The following is a 21563-nucleotide window of genomic DNA, read 5'->3' on the forward strand; positions in this document are numbered from 1 at the left end:
TCAATAGCACTGTAGTATATTAAAAGAGAAAGAAGTTTCAACATCAAAAGAGCCGTCACTGTTGTTTATATATTTATTTATCCTGTTTCACTCAACTTGGACGGTACAAGTAAACGCTTCAGTTTCATTTTTGTCTAGTCAATTTCACTTTCTGCTTCCCTGCCCAACCACAAGAAACATTCGAGAGCGATTTTTTTAAACAGAATCTAAATGTTATCCCCTAATCTCTAATGTATCCCCTTTTATGTTTGCTGGAAGGCATGGCTCGGGGGTATTTCTGCTTCGCATTTAGTAGCCTGGTTGCTTTGACAGTGCCTGGCAATGTAGTTGTTGAACGACAATATTTCTGTGCCGCGAGCACATTCTTTTGACTGGTTTCTAGTTCTGGGACACAACACTTAAATTTGAGTTTTTAAGCATAGGTAATTTCTAAATGGTGCAGCCTCAGCCCGGGAGGGCGAAGGGCTTTTAAAGTTTAGAGTTTAATTGAAACGTAGGTTCCTACATATGTATGCTTAAAAATCATTTATCGGTAAAGGGTTGAAGCATAGGGTGAATATTATACACATGCCTGCATATCATATAAATATGTGTATGCGGGTTGTTTGCTGTGCCCAGATGTGATATATATTTGTACATTATATGATTTCAGCCTAAATTTAATTTCCCTATTTTGTGTTTAAAATGCTCACTTTCTTCCGATCCCGATCCCCCCCCCCCCCTTCCTCTGACCTATATAAACCAACCAGTGGTTGGTTAAGTTGGCGGCTCCTGAGCCCTCCAAAGCTGGCAGGACAGTTCTCTGCCTAATAGGGATGATCATTTTCTGGTGTCTCCGTATCCTCAGTGAATTGCCCTGGGAGCAGTGGCATGACCTCGGGGTTCTTTCCCATTCCCATACTCTGACCTGCTTGTGACCTACAACACGGACCGTGACATCTGAATGAACTCTGCGAGCAACTTCGCCAAGTTCACTGTCCATCAAATAACGAGATACGGTGGCCTGAGCACCGATAATTACCACAGGAAACCTTTATTATCGCCACAGCCATCTATTCTACAGTCGTCAGTCCGAAAAGAATCGAATGGTAAAGAGTGAAAGGGATAATTAAAGACATCTTGGAAGGGGGACAAGAAATTAACAGCCTCATAGGAACAAACTTTGATTACAAGTAATAATTGCTACACTTCACTTGCAAATGCTCATGTTTATTTGAAAAACAACGTCAGTTTCAAGTCTTTTTTTACTAGATTCACATTACGTTATTCAACAACGCGGTTACAGTGTGAGTGCTCGGGGTAATTATTTAGCTTGGTCCTGAAGCATCGACGATTACTTCTCATCCAAGCTGGAGGAGGAGGCTACAGAGCTGCATTTGCCAGTCGGCTCCCCAGCCGATTAGTGCCTAGGTGAGCGGCCAGGTCCCCCCCGAAATAAAACGGAACTGGAGGTGGATCCACGGTTCGCCTACTTTTTTTTCGAGAATCACAATAGCGTCAGTAGCGTTTGGATGGATCAGTTCAGTAGTTGTGCTAATTAAAGTTAGTCATTGACACTTGTATCCACCGCCTACTGATTTCCCCTCCGTTCACCACAAAGATTCACCTTAAAGACAAGGTCAGGAGGGCAGAGGCTTCTGGTTCACTAAAGGGTCAACCTGCCAACAGCACTTAACTCCGACTTTCAGTACAACCTTTTCCAGATTTGACCTGTCACATTTGGTAGCCATGTTTCTGCTCTAGGTAGCTGAGATGTTGCATGGAGTGAAATTATGTTACCCGACTTTCTGATGTTTAATTAGAAATACTGATCCAGGTAAATTATCTGGGCGGTGGCTGCTAAAACTCTGGCTTACAGAATAATAAATCATGCCGGTTGCTTTCAGGCAGTGGGTCACCATTTAAAGCAAGGGGGGCTCAAATATTTTGACTTTTCTCATTTTGGGAAATTGCAGAAGGAAAAGAAAGTTTGTTTACGGCAGAAGTGTCATTGGAGAAAGTATCCTAGGAACCAGTGTGTCAGCCTTCACAAAGGGCAACTTCATCCTACGGATAACAGGTTTGGGGATGTAGGTGTTCTGTTAGACCTCTCAGATATCGGATACATTTTAATATTACACAAGAGCTTGACCTAGAGAAGGAGTATCCATATTTTCCATTAAAATGTATGAAAATTAATTATCAGACGTTTCCATTTCCTTGCTTCCCCTCACCTTTTAGACAGACAGTATGTACTATGTGCCTGAGTCAAAGCCCAGCAAAGGCTGTCCATTGACAGAGCGCTGCCATCATGCCCTCAGTGAAAATGAAATAATGTATTCACTCATCTATACAAATCATACTTAGTATTATCCTGAACTCTCCTCTCCATGCTCCAATGGAACTGCCATTTCCATTCATGGACATGAAAGGTAGGCATCACATTATAAAACATTTGTGAGAAATTCTTTTACACGCGGAAAAAGAAAAATCCTGGAATTGAAGAGTAGGAAATGGCAAGGCAGACAGTATTCAGAGACCCTCTAATAGGCCAGTCAGCCCCCCAACCTTAACTCCACCTGAATCCATTTTTAAGCCATTGTACACCATATGCTGCATGACAAATGGTCTTGTTGCTTAATGCTGCTCTGATAGTTATTATAATGTGACTCTCACTATAAATATTGAAATCATTCTGGAAGAGGTACCAGAGTGTATGCGCAAGAAATGGTTTTCCATCTTTAAAATCAGGAACTTTTCAGTCAGAATCAAACAGTTAAATGTCCCGACTCTTTAAATGTTTATTTTAAAAAGATCACTTCCCTGTTGAAATCTGATTCTCTCATACAGGTTTCAACTGCAACTAAACTCTAGTCTAAGGGACATTTACTTTGACCATGGGATTTAGTGATGGATCCTTAATAACAGCAGCACAGTCCTTACTATAATACAGTGTTAATGTACAATATTAATATACGGTACCATCTGATGAACCAGAATGCATGTTTATCATATAGACTCTAATGGAAAGTGCAGGAGTGAGATGAAATACAAACTCTTTACATCAATCTATCGGAAGTTAGAGAGTTATCAGAAAGTTACAGATAATTGGGATGTATCTGACAAGTTTGGACCTGTCAGATTGCAGCGACTCCTTAGATTTTTCTCTTTTTAAATATCCCTGGAAATTTCTAAAAGGCTATGGCCCAACGTGAAGAACCCCACTCCCCACTTACAAATACATGTATCCCATTGGGCATAATTCTTCTCCATGTGAAACAGGAAATTCCAGGCCATCTCTAGCCATGCTCTGTAATAAAAATGTGCTAGAGACAGTTATTTCTCTCTCCCTTCTGCATTTGTCTCTATCCAGTCAGAAGGAAGGGGGCAGGAGGGCTGACCAGGACAACAGCGTGGCTTGGAAGGATGTTCAGTGGATAGGGCGTTCCCCTAAACTTTCAGGAGTCAGGTGAGAGGTAGCAGACGAATCTATGTCCTGGGGGATTCTGTTTTAAAATCTAGAACAGTTGGTTTCTCTCCCCCAGCCAACACCTTTGAAGTTTAAGGAAACTGCATACTTGGATCGTGGACTCTTTCCCTGTGGTTTTGACTCCTCAGAGTGCAGCTGGGCCCTGATTTTCCCCACCGGGGGGTGCAGTGAGGATGGCACAAACCAAGCCTTTCTAGTGTGACGAAAGGGAGATCTCACCGGAGTTGCTGCTGCATCCGGAGCCCCTCTCCTGTTGCCGTGGTGGGCAGCAGCAGGGCACCGAGAAGGAGGGGATGGGTGGTCTGGGCCCCCTCTCAGCAGCTGGATCCCAGCCCCGCTGCGAAAAGGAAACGGGCCCAGGGGCTCATGTGGCGCTCTCTGTGTCCGGTCGGTACAAATCCTGGTGCTTGTCCCCCTCTGCGGCGGCTTCCCCTCTTCGCCCTGCCCGCAGCCCGCCCCAGCGCCAGAGGCCTGGGCGACGGCTCAAGCTTCCCGGGACCCCTGGCGGCGGGTGCTGGCGCCGCCGGGCTGCAGGGGGTGGAAGAAGAGCTGCAGCCCGTCCACGGGATGCACAATGGGCACAGTCTGCATCTCGGGGAAGCTGGGGGTGGCCAGCTCCCAGCGGGCCGTGCGGACCAGCTCGACGGCCAGCAGCTTGAGGATGGCCTTGGCCAGCTCCTGGCCGATGCAGCTCCTGACCCCACCGCCAAAGGGGATGTAATGGAAGCGTCCTGCCCCCTTGTCGTCCTCCTGCCGGGCCGAGCCAAACCGGTCCGGGTCGAAGCTCTCGGGGGGGCTCTGGTACACGGCTGCGGTCTCGTGGGTGTCTCGGATGCTGTACATCACGCTCCAGCCCTTGGGGATCTGGTAGCCCTGCAGGGGAGGCGGGAGAGGACCATCAGCTAAGGGGCAGCTGGCACCGGCGCTGGGGGCCCCTGGCTGAGCTGCTCGAGGGAGAATCACAGAATCCCAGGGCTGGAAGGGAACCCAGCAGGTCATCTAGCCCAACCCCCTGCTCAGAGCAGGGCCAATCCCCATTTTTTGTCCCAGAGGCTGTGCTGCTGCTGCTGCTAAGGATTGGGGCCCTGGGACCCGTCTCACTGAGAAACCTGCCCGATCCGTGCCTCCCCACCCCCAGCGATCCGTTCCCTTCGGCCGCCAGAGGGCGACACGCCGCCCTGCACAGAGCCCCGGACCCAGTTCCCACGGACCTCCGCTAGAAACCGGCTCTGGCTTCCTCCAGGAAGGACGGAGATGCTGGGGTGTTGGGTGGGATGTTTAACTCGACCGGGGCCGGGGCGCCTCCCTCTGGGGGCCCTGGATGCTAAACTAACCACCCTTTCTAATGCGGCAGCTTCGGATAAACGCCCCTGCAGGACACCGGGGTTAATGGAACTAACTTACTGCTCTTCCTCCGTGCAAAACCCTGCTGGAGCGGGAAGGGCACTGGGAGACCAGAATCCTGCTCGCCTCGCTCGGGCCCGTGGTCCCGAGGACACAAACAGGGCTCGTGTGCTGACGCCAGCTGGATCCAGGGCCTGTTCCTTCAGCTCTTACTCAGACAAGCGGTCCCACTCCTGTTGCGCTCACCGGGGCTACGGTGCCTGAGCAAGACTTGCTGTCCTATTACTTGTAGAACTGGGCATGCCGTGCGATTGTGCGGTTCTATACTGCTCTGTTGCGTTGTCATTTCTTGTATTCACGCTGTGATATTGTCACATTTCGGTAGTTGCTGATTTAGTAAACTCAGTATCATTTGATTTTCAGGGAAGCCCAATACATCTTGGGGCCCTATATAAATAAATTACTTTGCAAATAAATAACCAAGGATTTGATCTCTAGATGCTTTTATGTTTTCCATTTTCCGTTTTAAGTGGCCAGTTAGCTGCGTGCAACATTCCCCTGTATTCTGTGCTGCTTTCTATAATGTTAAAATGCAAAAAAACAGATTCGGTGTAAATTTATTTTGCATTCGCTCAGGTGTACCTGCAGTTGGCAAAATGTCATATCTTACATCTTAACAAGTGTTTCACACTAAAGATAAACTCGTTCTACAGACAAGTGTTAATAGTCGCACAGCTGCCATTATTAGGAAATCAGCCCTTTGAAATACCCAGAGGTCACTAGAGAGGAAGGAGAAAATGGTGTAAAACTGTCTGATAAGACACGCAGATACACATAATAAATGAACTAAAGCTGCTTGGCTCAAAGCCACACCCTAGTCTTTAAACAACTGCAGAACAGAGATAACTTACATCCAGCTCAAAGGTCTGCAGGGCAGTTCTGTAGCCTCCAGAAACGGGCGGCAGCACACGAAGGACCTCCTTAATCACACCGTCCAAGTAGCGCAGACGGCTCAACTTATCCAAGTTCATCTCAGGCTGACAATGACACTCTGCCCCTGGAATCACTGGCCCTGTGGGCACCTCGAACCTGCTGGCCGGCTGACCGGCTTCTTCTTGCCTGGGGTTTGAATAATGATCTTTTGTATTCAAACTAATTGCTTCTGGTGTCATTCTGGTTAACGTGGGCTCCTTAAGGAGAGGAGGCCGCCGGATAAAACCATCCCCGGCCTCTCCTCCCGCCTTTAGATCAGGTTGCTGACTTTGATTCTTCGGCGTCCCTTCTGGCGTGGAGCGGAGACGCTGCTGAGAGTCACTGTCCTTCCTTTCTCTCTCCAGGACCATCGGTGTACCTTGACGGGATTCAATACATGGGCGGTTCTTTTGGGAGACCGCAGGCGAAAGGCAATGGCCCTGCCTATGCAATTCATGGGACACCAGTTCCTGTCTTATTTTTTCTATCGCCGAGGGGTGTTTCAGTAGCAAAAGGATCAGAGACGTGCTGGCACTAGCAGTGGTGAAGAAAGCAGCAAATATCAGCTCAATCGCTGACTCCTGCGAGATAATCAAACGTGACAGTTTTAAATGCATGTGTGTTTTAATCTTCAAATCATACTCCCACCTGTTCCCTATCAGCACAGCTGTCTAGCCCCACGTGGCCTGTCTTCATTTCCATCATTTGAGTGTTTAGAAACTAAAATCTCTTTAACTTTACAGGACTTGCGTTCCTTTGCTAACTGAGCATTATACTGCACTTCTACCACTTATGTAATGGATTGTTTATTCCACTACTCCCTACGAACCTGCAACCATTATCAGTAAAAAGAGAAAGAAAAGGAGTAAGAACCTGGCTGAGAATTTTGTGAGCAAAGGTTATCCTCACACTTAGCCGTAGAGATTTGTCCTCAGATGCACACCGGGGTCTCCGTCTGCCAGACACTACATTTGATATGTACAGATTCTTCCACTTTCTTAGAAAAATAATCTCCCGAATGGCATGTCTTCTACATTGGTAGTGGTGGATATTGGTCCGGGAGTCCTAGGTTCCGATGCTACCATCTAAAACGGGTAACGTTTGTTCAAATGCCCCCTGAAGTCAATGTGAAGACACCATGTACATGAATAGAACTGGACTCAGGCCAACAGTGAGTAAAACTAATAAGAAACTTGCTGTGTCATCATAATGTATGTATGTGAACCTCTGCAGATCTGTAGCAAATAGAGAGTTACCTAGACGCAGATGTTTGGCAAATCCCGGATTCTTCGCTTGCCCCAAAGGCAAGGGCATGTCAGAGTCTGTAGATTAACAAACTTTCTTATTGCTCGATGACAATAGTGGAACATCTAAAATCCTGTCAATGATCTTCGATGGTTCAAAATTCCCTGAGGCTATCAACCTTTCTCCCATACAGCCACACTGTGCATAGATGTGCCGCCACTTGAACTAAATCGTCTGGGCTGGATTTTGCAAGGTGCTGAGCTAAACATTAAGGGAATTCTCCTACTCATGTGTGTCAAGTTAAGGGCTTTGCTGGATTGCCTCACAGTGTTCAGCATCTGGCAGAACCAAGCCCTGTATAACAAGTAATGGGACAACCCCGGAAGAACTCCAGACACTGTCCCCCGCATGCCTCCTTCCTATGCTATTTAGTGTTGTGTGAAAAACAAGCCAAAGGATCCAATTGCTTCCTAGAAGCAAAAACTGAGGTGTGTTGCAAAGGAAAACAACTGACCCAATTGTCCATACGGTGCTTTACAGACAAGTTTGTCACAGTGTGGCTCGGGTAACTCTGCACAAAGCCAAGCCACAGAATGATCCCAGACAATCAAAGCGGAGTATCTGCGCCCACAACATAGGCAAAACATCCATCAGCCATGGATCCTCACAACCGTACAATCAGAGCCTTCTAAGGACCTCCCTTAAAATATTACAGGAAACCAGCCAGGCCCTAGCTAAGTCATGGAAGGTTAAATACTGGAAGTTTCTTAGCTCCCCTTTCTCTTTCCCACCCATACAGAAATCAAAGGAAAAAGTGCAGGTTTAGGATGTGAACTATGACTATGAAGCCAGCATTCAAAACTATGACCGAAATATTTGACAATAACTATTTTGCCTTTCTGTAACTATGTCTGTCCTAGTTCTGGCTCTCTAATGCACACTCAAGGGACTGCTGTTGCTGTGTATTCACAAGGCTGAGCATCACACCTCCCAGATGTTGTGTAGAATACACACCGTTATGCACAGAATATACACCCAGTTAAGCCTCCCTAATAACTGCTAAGGTAAAGGGAAGAGAGACGAGTTGGGTGAGGTAATATCTTTTATTGGACCAACTTCTGCCCAGGAGAGAGACAAGCTCTGCAGTTACAACACACCTGCAGACCGTGTATCAGGAACTTGGGATTGCCAGAGACTGCCGGTGATGATCTGGAGGCAAAAAGAGGGCTGTAGGTGGTGACCTAAAGATGGGAATGTCTCCAGGACCAACAGCCCCCTCACCAGGTGAAAGCCTATAAGAAGGGAAGGGGTGAATCCAAAACACAGCTGTGAAATCCTGGCCCCATTGAAGTCTATGGCAAAACAGGAGGATTTGTCGGTGTGCTGGCTCTCCAGGATGTATAACATGGCTCCCGTAGACATGAGCAGGAACTGGGCATCCCCGATAACAGGACCTTCGCAGTACTCCGGCGTTTGTGCTCGTGACCGCCGTGTCCGGGTTCGCCCACTGCGAAGTTCCGCAGGGGAAGCTCCGCGCAGTCACTGCTGCATCGGGGGGGATGCTGAGTTCCCCTCTGTGTTAGTCTCTACAATGCTCATATTGAACTGAACATTGTGTCACCGCACAAAGGATGAAAATAAAGCAGTTCCCCGCGAATGAATGCGGCTGGAAAGAACGTCCTGGCGCGAAGATATTTTATTCATCGACAAAGTATTTTATTTATTCTTTTAGAGCCAACCCAATTGGGCGTTTTGTAGACCTCACCTCGCCTCTTATTCAGTCTGGTTCATTATGGAAACAGCCTCAGGAGTATCCTGTTTTCCTGCAAACTTTAATCTCACCTTTGTTGTGACTTTAATGCAATGGTTTATAGTTTAATCTATTTTAGTGCATTCTCAGAAAGCAAAAGGCCCAATCCCTGCCACCGTGCTATACCCTACGCTGCTATGATAAAGGATGTGCTCTTTCCCCTTTCCGTGGCTTTCGGCTTTTTCTGGTGGTTTCGATAAAACGGTGGGCTTTTTAACCTGGGTTGTTGCAAGTCCTGGTTTTGTAAAGCACATGCTGCATTCATTCCCCGAGTACAATTCCCAGCATCTCGCGGGGGTGGCAAGTGCTCTTTGAAAAGTATTTAAACACAAAGCGAGTCAGGAAATTAGTGTACACTCTCAGAGATGCGTATCCAGTGCTGTAAAGCACCTAAGATTTTTTACCTAGTCAGATCATTCCACTAGATTCATATTCCGCCGTCATTTTATTTTGGTAAAAGGCGCTGCCACATTAGACAGTAACCACAGATTATTTTATAATCCACAGGAAAGTTTCTTTAAATGCATCTGATGTAGGAAGTTTCTAACTGCACCGCCAACAGAAGTGCATATCAATATACTAACCCACGCTGACTCCCTGCCCATCACTGTTATCTCGACTGGGATGAGCCACACCCGCCTCTTAGCTTTGGCTTTATCCGTGGGGGCTCTCCAATTGCTCATATAATTATTTTTTGAATAGTATGCATTAGGGATGCCTGGGTATAATCTGGCAAATATTACATTACAGATACCCGTGTTTAATTTCACAAATATAGTTATATTCACCTCTTTTGACTAATGTCACATATACCTCTTCTAATCACAGCTAGCTGCTCCTGGAGAATATTGTTGAGCATTATTTACAAATTAGCGCATTCTTTTTGTCCAATAGTTTAGCTTTTCTTAAACATCGTCGAATTTATTTGGTCATGTTAATTAATCGCTAAAATAGATTATTCTCCTTGTAAACTAGTTATACAGTGTACTACTGCTGTGCTACACAACCCGTGGCAAACACCCTCTTTTACTCAGGAGAAAAGTAGTTTATGGTTCCCTATTTGCAGATTGGATTCCCCTTCATGGAGTTCCACATAGGATAGGCTTTGAACAACAAACAAATAAACCAACCAAACCTCTTCATCAGGAGAGCATTGTCCCATTTTAAATACCGGGAAAGCGAACCACAGAGAGGTGAATGGGAAGTGACAGAACCCACATCTCCTGGATACCAGTCCAGTGGTTTATCTACTCGGCCACGCTGCCTCCCCACAAAGAATCCTGCCCCCGGGCTCAGAGCCAAACGGTGCTCTTTTTGTGACGCGCTCAAGTGAGAAGATGCCAGGAATGGGGAAGATTGGAGAGGAAAAGACCCCCCAATGGTTCCTTCTCCTGCCAACGCAGGATTGTTGGAATGGGCCTGTGGTGTAAGGTCTCTGTGACTTAATGTGCTATGATGTTGTTGTTTTGTAGCATAAGCTAAACTGATGGCGCTGGGTGTTCTGTCGCTGTCCATTTTGCTGCCTACACTAAACGCCTAAGAATCTCAGGAAATGCATAAGGACTTTTACCGCTATTAGGAGGGATGCCAACAAACAGTGATGAGTTTTCATGTGGAGACAATGCAATTCTGTCCACACAATTCCAGATTTTCAGAAGCAAAGATTCAGAACCTTTAGGAAAACAGGTCACCTGCTCCTAGGAGATAAAGATCCGGGGTGAAATCCTGACCCCGCGGGAGTTCATAGGAGTTTGGAGTCAACTGAGCCACGATTTCATCCCGGAGGAAGCTAAGCAGCATACACGTTTCATCCCGGAGGAAGCTAAGCAGCATACAAGTTAATAGTATCTTATACCCTGAAACTGGCTTCACATATGCTTGGAAAAGAAGGTGACTTGGAAGGCCATCAATATTTTGGCAGTTCTGCCAATATGGCAGCCAAACATGCCTGTTTTTTGGAAGCCCAGGGCAATAAGGATAGAAGCTGATTCTCAGCGGGAGAAGAGAAAAATAGGCTTTACAGTAAGTCCTGGTTTTGGATTGATATCTCCATATGATATCTTAAAACTCAAAATTATAAATATACTTCAATCAGCTACTGCACACGCTCAAAATTATCCCAGAACTTCATAAACACTAGTTCTGATTTTTATATATGACACCAACAGTCACACCCAGAATAGACTGGTGGTAGGCACTGACTCAATACTAAAGACAAATACTTTCTCAATTCTTTCTTTCAACTGGGAGCTTTGCCTGAGTAACAAGGATAGGATTTGATTTAAATCACGGTGCTGTCTCATGTTCACTATTCCATAGAGCAGATCCACATTTTGAGTAATATAATTAACCAGCTGGTCCTAGGGAATGACCCAGAGTCCATCATTCCATCTCAGGAGTCATTCTGACATTGTTTCAAAGATTTCTATGTTTACTGCCCCTGGAACACAGTGGCATGGTCCATTGGCCCCGCTGCAATAGGCATGGAAGTCTGTGAGGACTGCACAATCGGGTCTATCATATCAAAGATAAGATTTTGAAGTGTATTGAGAATACACGGATACGCAAGGAGGCCCATCGGAGTTGCACAAACCTAGCGGTATTCTAGTAAAACCAGGCAGATGCCTGGAAGAAAAGCCAAGAGGATAAGGTAGGAGGGCAAAAGAGGCATTTATTTACTTTTAAAATATTAACTCAGTTCAAATGCAAAGCAATTTAACCATGAAAAGGATGTCGGTGGGGCTGGCACACTCTTCCTAAGTGTCCGCCTCACCTGCTGTCTGCTGAGGCTTGGGAACTGGTGAGATGCTACAAAGCTCACCTTTCTCTGCTCAACATCTACCTTAAGTGTTGGGTGTCCAATCCCTCTTTCAACATCCTTGCATTTCTATGGGGTTTGGGTTTTTTTTCCAGACCCTTATTTCATCGCGGTGGACAAGCGATGTTTAGTGGCCAGGGGCACTTAAGGTGAGGAAGACGGTTAACTACAAGCTTTGTTATTGTTTGTGATGGATTCTCCCAGAGTGGGTAAAACAAAGGCGGAGGCCAGCAGATATCAGGTGCCCCCCAAGCAAACTGCTCTAAAGACAGTTAGAAACAAAACAGCAAAGGAGATTCTCTTTACCTTCAGCTCCTGCATGGTGAATTCTTTGCCATGCTCCTTGGCACTGTTTATTAAGAAATCCAGAGCATCACCATGACCTTCCGAGTTCTTTCTTTGTAGTTTTTCCATTATGGCTTTCTCCATGTACTCATGTAACATATTCCGGGCTTTGATCCCCTGCGAAGAGTCAGACATGGTTGTTCAGAGACTGTCCAACCCAGCCATAGTGAAGCACTGTAAGAAAAAACCCAGAAAAAGACCCTACCCAGGATGAATAGCACTCAAGGACCCCAAGAATCCTATCCCTCTTATTCTAATACCAATAGCTCAAATCCACTCTCCTTTTGTGCTCTGAGTGGTGCTTCAATCTGACACCTCGCAATTAAAAGACTAGGAAGGACAAATTCATTTGTCTATGCTAGGGACACAAGGTGGGTGAGGTAATATCTTTTATTGGACCAATTTTTGTTGGTGAGAGAGTCGAGCTTCAGAGCCACACAGAGCTTTTCTTCAGGTCTGGGTTTGTCTTTATTGGAACTACTTGGCACTGGGCGGATAGACTGTTGGGAATTGGGTAATTTCTCCCTGTGCTATTCCAACACACCCTGTAAAGAGTAGGACTGCCCAAGGAACACTTGGGTGGAGGGGGTGGGGGGGAAAGGGAAGCAGTGAAGCTAGAGGGCTGATGCCACAGTGACCTCTTGATGACTCCCATGAACAAACTCAGCTTCTGCTATGTCCAAAAGAGGCTCTCTGGTACCTGGATAAGAGAGGATGACTTGACAAGCCTACCCCAGTCTAATGTTGGCCTCCAGAAACTTTCAGGGGCTTTTCAAAGGCAGTGACAAAAGGGTTCGCTATTCCAGATAAGTATACTAGCTAAATATGTGATAATCACACCCAATTGGTTGTGTGTAAATGTATCTGTCAGAAGGCTGCATTTCCATTAAAGTAACCCTCCATGCAACCAAACATCTAATAGGATATGGAGGAGTCAGCTCCGAAGCTGTCACTATGTGAAATGGAAGTGCATTCGGAATGCAAGGTGTGTGGTTCTGTAACAAGAAGCCTGTCTCGGGTGTGGGCCTCATCCTACTAGAGATCACCCTACTGCAGAAGCCCAGAGGCAGGATAATCTAACCTGAAAGAAATCCATGCACAGATTTGCTAGGATTATATTATAATAGAGTCATATACAGGAGGTCAGACTAGATGAGCTGGGGTCCCTTCTGGCATTAAACACTATGACTCCATAATAATATGGTCACAGGCCACCAACACCACCCAGCACCTGCACAGTAAACAGAACAACCAAAATTAGACCAAAGTATTATAGCCAAGGTTGCTCTACTCTTCCCATTACAAGACCCTGTTTATATGCATATAGCTTTGCCAAATTTAAACCGTTGGGATGAAATTTTTTCCATGTCAGGTGTCTGCATCAGGCTGAAGTATTTTAGCAATTTTTGGCCCAAATGGTTCAGTCTTTTCCATGAATGACACTAGTGAAAAATATGTTGTTTTACCCATGTTAAAAGATTATGGCAATCTTGAAGAGTCTCTAGCTCCCACAGGGATTTGGTGCAGGGATGAGAAATTTGTCAGGGCGTGCCCTTTATGTCAGGGATGAGCCATCCCTGTGAAAATTCACCCACATTTGGACAAGTTATAAGCCTTTGACTCTTGCTAGATCTTGACAGTTAAAAACTCTGGAAATTCCATCTGCTCTGGGCATGCTCCAGCTTGGGGTTTCAGGGAGCCGAGATGACTTCAACTGAAATTGTAACTCTGGGCTGCTGCAGGCCATGCCAGAGTCAGGCACTGGAACTGAAAGCACAAGAACTATCTTTCCTATGCTCTTCATGCCCTGTCCCCCCTGCAGGCATCAAGATAGCATAAAAGGGGAAGCAGCCTGATTTGAACGCAGAGGGGACAAAAACCAGATGGGGAGTAGATTAGAAGGAGGCTTTGAAGAGAAAACACAGGACTGAGACGGAAGGCTGTCCCCAAGGGAAGAGAGGAGAGGATAAACTGGGACTAGGTGTTGAGATGTGGGAGACGGACTAATTGGACAAAGAGACTAGGACTCGCAGCTGGGTGGGGTAAGATGGACTGGGAGCTGGATGGGATGCGCGGTGGATGGTTCATAGGTTTTAAGGCTAGAAGGAACCATTAGATCTAATGTGACCTCAGAGGAGACTGTGACTAGCTGGACAAGGAAAATGGGAACCAATGGAATGTGGGGAAGGACATGAGGAAAGGAAAGACAGATCTGAGAAGGAATCAGTGTGCTCGGGAAAAACTGGGATTGGCTGAACAGACTGGGACAAAGAGCCTGGGGAGGGAGAGAAGACTGGACCAGGAGGCAGGGGAACGGGGACTGGCTGGGCGTTGGGCAAGTACACTGGGGATAAGGAGCCACAGGGCCTGGGTGAACTGGGCCTGGCTGGGCAAGGAGGTTGGAAATGGAGGGGATATTGGGAGTAGAAGAGAACTGGGTAGAAAGGATAAAGCTTGTGGGGTGGGGGAGGAGGGAAGAGGCCAAGGAATCTGTGCCCACTAGACACACTCCCCTCCAGTACCTAAAATTGAACCCAAGATTCCTGAATCTCACCATTCCTTTGCTGTCAGCAAATATCTCTGAAACCCACTGGCAAAGTGAGTTTCTCCTGCTCCTCTAGTGCTAGTCTACACAGAGAATGATCAGTTATGCTGTTAGCTCAGGTGGCAGAGGTCTGTTGGGTAGATCTAAAGGTTCCCACCCTGTTGATGACCCATGTGAATGTCAATATGATGCCACATGACAGAAGTTCTGTTTTTTCCATTTGTTTTCAAACTCCTAGGAAATTACACACCCAAGAAATCATCCAATGTAATCAAATCTACAGATGAAGCTCCCTATAGTGATAGGCTCAAGAAACTCTATCTATTTAGCTTAACAAAGAGAAGGTGAAGGGGTGAACTGATTACTGCTTGTAAGCTCCTACATGGGGAACAAATATTTAATAATGGGCTCTTCAGAGAAAGGTATATAACACAATCCAATGGAAGCTGAAGCTAGACACATTCACAGGGGAAATAAGGCCTATATTTTTAATGGTGAGAGTGATTAGCCCTTGAAACAATTTACCAAGGGTTCTGGTGGATTTTCTGTCGCTGAACACTTTTAAATCAAGATAGGATGTTTTTCTAAAAGATCTGCTCAGGGTATTATTTGGGGGGAAGTTTTATGTCCTGTGCTATACAAGAGGTCAGAGTAGAAGGTCACAATGGTCCCTTCTGTCCTTTCTAGCCCTCTCCCACCTCATAACCCACAGAACTACAGCACAAACAAGTCAACAGACTATACACTATTCAGGTAATAAATAGATGTCAGCAAGGACTATCTCAGCCAAAGGAAGTGGCATTCTCTGAACCAGCACACAGGTGCGGAGAACTTGTGTGCTCCCGATGTACCTTGATAATAGCAAAGCCAATAATTTGTGGAAAGGAATTGGACAGATCACTATCCTGCTGAGAATATTGCATCACAGAACTGAAATTTACTCCAGGGAAAACTCTAGATGTAACATGCTTAGCAATCAAACATTATATAAGAATAAACTGAAGCCAACAACACAGAGAGGTGCTGGAAGTAAATATACAGAAAAACAAACAAACAAAAAGAAATGGCTAGGAGGAGGAGTAATTAGAGAATAGTCTGTAATAAGAGAACAATCCGACACTATAAGAAACAGTGCAAAAGAAATGGGGCAAAATCTAACTGATCACTGCAACTAATACAGCAATGAAACCTGTTTAAACGTGACTCGTTACCCACTCAGGGACATGTCAGGGGTAAGATATCCAAAGAGGGAATTCCTGAGGGGACGAGAGGACGGGGAGAAGGCGATTCACTGTACTTTAAAATGGCAATAGCGATCCACCTTTCATTACGAAAGCTAGAACTCATGCATGGACCCTTATGGGGCAGGGTAAGAGTGAGTGGTGGGCTTTCATGGCTCTGTGTTATTTACAGTTCTCTTTAACTTCCTGGAGATCAACCTTGGCTTTGCTGGCTACTTTGGCGCTGGACTTTTTTTTTTTTTTTAAAGCAATGCAGCCTATATTCGGTAGGCTGCAAAAAGACAGAGCAGAGGAAAGCAAAGCGGAGCGAGTCGGGCCTGTAACCCGGCAACAGTACCTTGCGCAGCCCACTGAACGGTATGTTCAGGGGCAAGGAGAACAGGTTCTCCACCAGCTGCTCAAAAGTTTTGGCCAGGTCCTTAAACTGCTTTTCTTCCAGGCTGAGGCCCAGCAGAACCCGAGCTGCAACGCGGAAAGTCAAAGTTTTAGCGGAGGAATAAACCGCGATGGAGCCAGGCTCCCTGCACCAGCCCCGCAGCTCCCAGCTCACGACCTTCTGGATCCCAGGGAGGTAGCTCTCCAGGGCAGCGCGGCTGAAGACTCGAGCCAGGATCTAGGGAGAGGGGAGGGAAGAGAGTTAAGGCTGGTGGTGCTGCTGGCACTTTCTCCGACCTGCAGCTGCACAGCCAGGGGAACTGGGGCTACCCACTTGGCAGCCGCCGCCAGTTGGCTTCCTGCTGGACCGAGCTGCCGGCTCAGTGGCAAGAGCCTGGCCACGAGGCAACGTGGGCTTCGCAGGCTGCAGAGGGGTGAATTACAACCGCCTTCCCTGGACCCTAGGCCTCCGCCCCGCTCACACAGCCCCTCGCTGCCTGCCCTCCACCCCCACCCCCCGCAACTACAGAGGGGTTTTACACACGGCTCCAAACGCCACCCTCCCAGGTCAAAATCCCCCGGGCACGCGCGTGTGAGCAGCGCTGTGCCGGTCCTTGCCCTGGCCGCCTCCCCGGCTCCCGAGCGCAGGGTCGCTGCGGAGCGCACCTTCCTCCTCTGCCGGTGCAGCTCGCCGGTGGAGTTGAGCAGGGTGTTGGAGCCCAGGATGATCTGGGTGCTCTGGGGCCACTGGGTGCTGACCAGGCTGTGCTCCCCCAGCAGGATCTTGCGGACGTTCTCCGCCCCGGTCACTCGGACGACAGGCTTGCCCAGCAGGTGGGTCTTGAACACGTGGCCGTACTTCTCCCGGCGGGAGCTGTGGAAGCTGGAGCCCTGCAACCAGCCGGCAAGTCAAGCGGAGAGCCACCACGGGGGCCGCGCGCCAGCTGGCGCGGGTCCGAGGGGCGCCGGGCAAGGCTCGGAGCCCGCCAGCCCCACCCCGGGGACAGACCCGGCCGCGCTCAGCGTTGCTGGCTGCGGAGCCCCCTCGCCCCATACAGGTCCGCGGCTCCTCGGGAGCAGGAGGGGAGCTCGCTGCGCGGAGCCTGGCGACCTCCGCCCCGAAGCCTGCAGGGCGGGGGGAGCCCAGCTCCGGGGCCCACGTGGCTCAGGAATGAAACGCATTTAAATCCCTCCCTCACGTTTTAGTTAGTTCTGGGCGTCCCAGGAGCAGCCTGATCCTAGGGGCTTCGGGTCGGAAGGGAGCGGGTGGTGAGCCACCTCCCGCCCGCCGCCAGCAGTCACCTGGCCTAGCAGCCCGGAGACTGCCCGCAGCCCCCGCCGCAGGGGGACACGTGCTCTCGTTCATACTTTACCTGGACCAGCCAGTGCAGGGTCTCCCCGAAGAACGGCCACCCCATGGAGCCTTTGGGGAGGGGCAGAGCGCTGCCCCGGTCCCTGCTCAGAGTCCACCTGAGAGTCCACAAGTGCCGGGCCACGGTGAGGAGGAGCCCCAGGGCCAGCACGGCGGTGAGCGCAGCTTCGAGCCAGGACAACGCGCTGATCCCCGCCAGCAACATCTTCGGCTCCCGGCCGCGGCTGCCGCAGCCGGATGCCCTGCGTCGCTTGTCCCCCGGCAAAGCACCTCTGCAGCGGGCTGGGAGAGCAGCGGACTAGGCTGTCGGGAGGGAAGGAACAAGACAGGCAAGCCCTCGATTTCACAGTGCCTGGAAAAGCCCCACGACAGCGCGCGTGGCTTGGGAGCTGTTCAGGGTTTGCAGAAAGGTGCCCACGCTCCGTCCCTGCCCCTCTCGGCTGCCGCCTGGGCTACGTGCCCTCGAGCGGGTGAGTGGCCGGTGACACCGGCCTCTTGGCAGAGATGAGTGATTCCGAGTTAAAAAAAAGATCAGCCGCTGGGGTGCGATAGATTTGCTGCCCGGCGCTGCCCTCCAAGCGAACCGCACTTCCTCGCACGACAGTTGGCGGGCTGACAGTTCCTTTTCTCCGAGCAAAGCCGGATCCGCTACTCCAACAGAGACCCTATATAGCAAGGGAGTCTCCTCTACGCTAACGTGTCCGCCTCACTTCACTCCCCCACGGGTCCCAGGTTTGCTAGAAACCAGAGCTTCGGGATGCTGAGAGCAGCAACCCAGGGCTCCGCTGGAGAAACTTCCCGGCTTAATAGGTGGTTGGTGGCGACTCCCCTAGCGTGGAGCAGCCAGCGTCCGGCTGACTTTCTCCATCCCCAAAGGGAGAGCTGGGCCTCTGCCAGAGCGGCACCAGCAAAGCGACATCTGCCAAAGCCCCTGCGGGGCAAAAGAGAAAGAGGCTGGGTACTCACGGCTTCCCATAACTTTTGTGGCGATCGCAAAGGCGAACGGTCCGCCGGCAAAGTCTGCAGCCCAGTCCCTCTGCCCCCTTCCTCTCGCCGTCTCTGTCCTTTTTAACTATTCTCGGCCTTTACCAGTTTTATATAGATATTGGGTGCCTACTCTCCGATCCACCTTCAGAGATGACGTCTTTGCTGCGTACTTCAAGAGCGTGACACAGTGCAATGATTGGAGCCCGTGAGAAGTGAGGGTATTGATTGAAAGAGGGTGGGGAGCTGAGAGGGGAGAGAGCTGCTGTGACAGATCCCTGCAGCTGGAGGGCTGGGACCCAGGTCACCACTGACAGCCAATCCACAGGGTCACTCACATTCTCATCCTCACCACCGCAAGCCTGCGTGCCCCTCGGAGTCCAGCGGGGCACAGCGCCCCAGCCTGTAAGCCCCTCGCCTTTCCCCCAGGCAGGGCCGGCTCTAGGTTTTTTGCCGCTCCAAGCTCCGAGAGGGGAACTGCCCAAGTGAAAAAAACAAGGGTGGCCGGAATGCCGCGAAAAGTGCCGTCCCGTGCTTGGTTTGCGGGGGCCTAGAGCCGGCCCTGGCCCCCAGAGTCTGCCACTTACTCCACCGAACCCCCCAGGATCCGTGTCATTCGTTGATGCTGATGCTACTGGAGACGGGACAAAGGTCTCAGCCCGCTCGACGTGAAGTGATCCGTTATTTTAATAGTGTTTCAGAGGGAACGCTGCTCTCCAGCTCTTCTTTCCTCTCTCCAGGGCTCTCCCTGAGCCCCGTCCCCCACACCCGCCCCTTGCTCGTTTGCAGTTCATTCAGGACCCCCTTGTGCAAGGCGGAAGGGGTTTTACTAGAAAGCAGCGCTAGCAAACGGATGTTTGGAGGCTTGCACACTTCGTTTCCCCACCCCAAGGGGCGCCTGCCAGCCCCGCTCCCGCTCAGCCCGAGCAGGGCACGAACACGCGGGGAAGAAGCTGCAGACACACGGCGTTCTGCCAATGGAAGGCTGAGAGCCGGGTCCCGGTGGATGTTGGCACAAGCCGGGGAAAGGGTTCCCAGTGGACTGCAGGTAGACAGCCCTTTGGGTTCCGGTCTCGCGGCTGACGTTACCTGTAGCTTCCTCTCTGACTCCCGGCTCAAGCAAGTCATTCCAGTGCAGCTACACTGCCATGAAAGGAACACTAAGCTTGCCTAACGCCTCGTGCAGAAAACACCGTGCCAGGTGCTGTCTAAATCCGAACCAACACGTTCCCGCACTAAAAGCTGCTGCAGGCATTTTAACGTTGGGCCGGGTACTACACACTCTCGTGCCATATTACGTACGTAGGAAGATCTCTCCCTGATGTCATTGAGAGTTTTGCCTGCGTGAGAAGTATGGGATCAGGCTAATCCGAGCCAGTTTCTCCGCTGAGTCCTCCTCAGGAGCGGTATTACCGCAAAGCAGATCGCTGCGCAGCGGGCAAGCTTGGGCTTTCCCGGAACTGTCTCCTCTGGAAAGCCTTGTTGGCTCAATGCGGGGTCGGCTCCTGCTCCCAGCCGAAGTCAACCGGAGTTGTCCTATTGGCGTCAATGGGAGCAAATGTCTCTGGGTTCTAGTTAGTCTTACCCTGCTGGTCCAAGGGAAAACTCTCCCTCCCTTGGTCAGGACAACAGCTTTACACAACGTATGCACAGCACATGTACTTCCCAAGGCACTGGCCTCTGGGAGCTGGATGCAGCCTTTTCTCGCAGTAGTCCTGCGCCCCATCTCCGCTTGCTAACACAGCTCCAGTTGCATCCTTTGGCGTGGCGGCATACAGGAGACACCTGTTGTTTGTTTAGATGCCAAGGTTCAGTGGCGCTCCCTTCCCTGAAATCTAGAGGCCCCTCTGGAGAATTGTCTCCGCTTTCCTTTGCTCCAGGCCCGATTAATCCTGTTTGCTGGAGGTACAGCTAGCAAGTCCAGCTCACTCCATGTATTGCCCCTGTGACCCAGGAGTAAAGAGGCTATGGGTGGTTAGCAGAGCCTTACTATATACGAGAAGGAGTTCTGCGGGAAAATGACGCCGGTCAGTCTAGGTCCGCAACTCCTACAGGCAGGTTTGCATTTACAAAGGGGCCGAAAGAGCTACGAAAGCTCATGGGCCGGTGTCTAACGCATGCTACAGGAGGGCGCAACACAAACTCGTTCTGGGGCTGTTTAAAGGGGCAATTCTGGTAGCCGGACATTTCTTAATTCGCACTCACACCCGCTATTTTCAAAGCAATGCGCATCCCCCAGACAAACATGGCAGAGCCCGAGCTGAGTCAGCAACTCCCCACAGCCTGTTTAACTTTGGTTTCAAACGCCTGTATTCCCCTTTAATGTGAGACATTTGAATGATCCCGAAGTATAAAATCCCCCCGCTCTTCGCACCCCGCCTGCAAGCAAGTCCCCTGAGCCTCTCCCTTTCCTCGCGGGCATTTTCCGGGTGATATTCCACTCACGCCCTTCACATGGATTTTTATAAGGGCTGAGCAGGTTCCTTCCGAGTTAATCATTTGCGGATCTGCTGGGGAAAGCTGCCCGTCTGTAGAGCCCCTCAGTCCAAGTGGGGAGCGCAGGAAGAGCGAGGGAGTCTCCGACCCGTGCTCGCTTCTCAAGGGGGACCTGGGCTCAAACCCCTTTCATGGCAGCCCCTCGGGCCTGGAGAGGACACCAGAAAGGAATGAAGGAAGACGCTGGAGAGGCTTCACGGCAAAGCCGAAGCGACAGCGCACCGTTCCGCTTCCCAAAGCGAATCCCTTCGTGCTGCCCCGTCCTTTGGTCATTACTGCGCCATTCTTCCTTGGAAAACACCTAACAAGGAAGCGTAAGCCTAGCTGTAGGAGGAGAACTGACCCAACAGGACGAGAGCCTCTGGACTTCCCTCACTCTGCTGCTCAGATGGGAGCGAGATCTCTAGGCCATGCTGAGCCCGACTGGGAATTTCAGCTCCAGTTTCACATCAAGTGAAATCCCAAGGTCTAACAGAAATTCTTGCTGCTGCTTTGCTGAAGCTGTCCTGGGGCGGATACTCGGGCACCAAGCTTCCTGGGACACACA

General features: G+C 49.5%; 1 protein-coding gene across 4 annotated transcripts; it reads right to left on the minus strand.

Moving 5' to 3' along the window:
* Positions 1–724: 724 nt before the first annotated feature.
* CYP26C1 (cytochrome P450 family 26 subfamily C member 1) lies at positions 725–21470 on the minus strand. 4 transcript variants are annotated; one of them, XM_084634113.1, is made up of 7 exons: positions 18503–21470; positions 17538–17839; positions 16831–17055; positions 16127–16402; positions 11965–12120; positions 5725–6366; positions 725–4342 (listed from the first exon to the last, which is right to left on the minus strand). In XM_084634113.1, the coding sequence occupies exons 2-7, from the start codon at positions 17739–17741 to the stop codon at positions 3953–3955; spliced, it is 1893 nt and encodes a 630-aa protein (XP_084490239.1). In that variant the 5' UTR covers positions 17742–17839; positions 18503–21470; the 3' UTR covers positions 725–3952. The 4 variants fall into 4 exon arrangements, with proteins under 4 accessions (XP_084490239.1, XP_084490238.1, XP_084490240.1 ...); XM_084634112.1 differs by having other exon boundaries at positions 17538–21470; XM_084634114.1 differs by lacking the exons at positions 17538–17839; positions 18503–21470 and having other exon boundaries at positions 16127–16251; positions 16343–16402; positions 16831–17415.
* Between the last annotated feature and the right edge of the window lie 93 nt (positions 21471–21563).

This window comes from Lepidochelys olivacea (genome assembly GCF_965140295.1).
Source record: "Lepidochelys olivacea isolate rLepOli2 genome assembly, chromosome: 7".
NCBI lineage: Eukaryota > Metazoa > Chordata > Testudines > Cheloniidae > Lepidochelys > Lepidochelys olivacea.